This window comes from Sinocyclocheilus anshuiensis, unplaced genomic scaffold, assembly GCF_001515605.1.
Source record: "Sinocyclocheilus anshuiensis isolate Anshui unplaced genomic scaffold, SAMN03320099.WGS_v1.1 scaffold197, whole genome shotgun sequence".
Taxonomy (NCBI): Eukaryota; Metazoa; Chordata; class Actinopteri; order Cypriniformes; family Cyprinidae; genus Sinocyclocheilus; species Sinocyclocheilus anshuiensis.
In genome coordinates this window covers 1,194,743-1,195,131 of record NW_015540856.1, presented here as the reverse complement: position 1 = coordinate 1,195,131, position 389 = coordinate 1,194,743, and the positions used below count along the sequence as shown (strand labels likewise).

Genomic DNA, 389 nt, shown 5'->3' with positions numbered 1-389 from the left:
CTAGGATGACTTGAGGGTGAGTAATTTATGGGCTAATTTTCATTTTTGGGTGAACTAACCCTTTAAGCTTATTTGATTTATTGTTTTATTTATTGTTTATTTAAACACATTCAATTAATTAGTACTATTACAGAAATCTGACCCATTTCATTTATTCATGACTAATAAATACGCATCACATTAGTATAATGGTTTAAAAAAAAAATTATATGCAATGCAAATACTTAAATCCTAAATTTAGGCCTAAATATTTTTGTATGTATAACACCTGTAGGTGGAACATGAATAAAATGCAGTGTTTATGTTTAATGAATTCACGTCTCTTCATATTCTATTAACTTACGATTGAAAGGATTGAGTTTTAGCCTGTAAGAGGTGGCGGCTCGGGT

General features: G+C 29.3%; 1 protein-coding gene across 1 annotated transcript in view; it reads right to left on the bottom strand.

Moving 5' to 3' along the window:
- Nucleotides 1-389, bottom strand: part of col12a1a (collagen, type XII, alpha 1a) — an 83,701-nt gene that overhangs the window by 33,931 nt on the left and 49,381 nt on the right. The window contains exon 39 of the mRNA XM_016485330.1: nt 344-382. Coding sequence (XP_016340816.1) covers nt 344-382 — 39 coding nt within the window. The remainder of the gene's footprint in view (nt 1-343; nt 383-389) is intronic.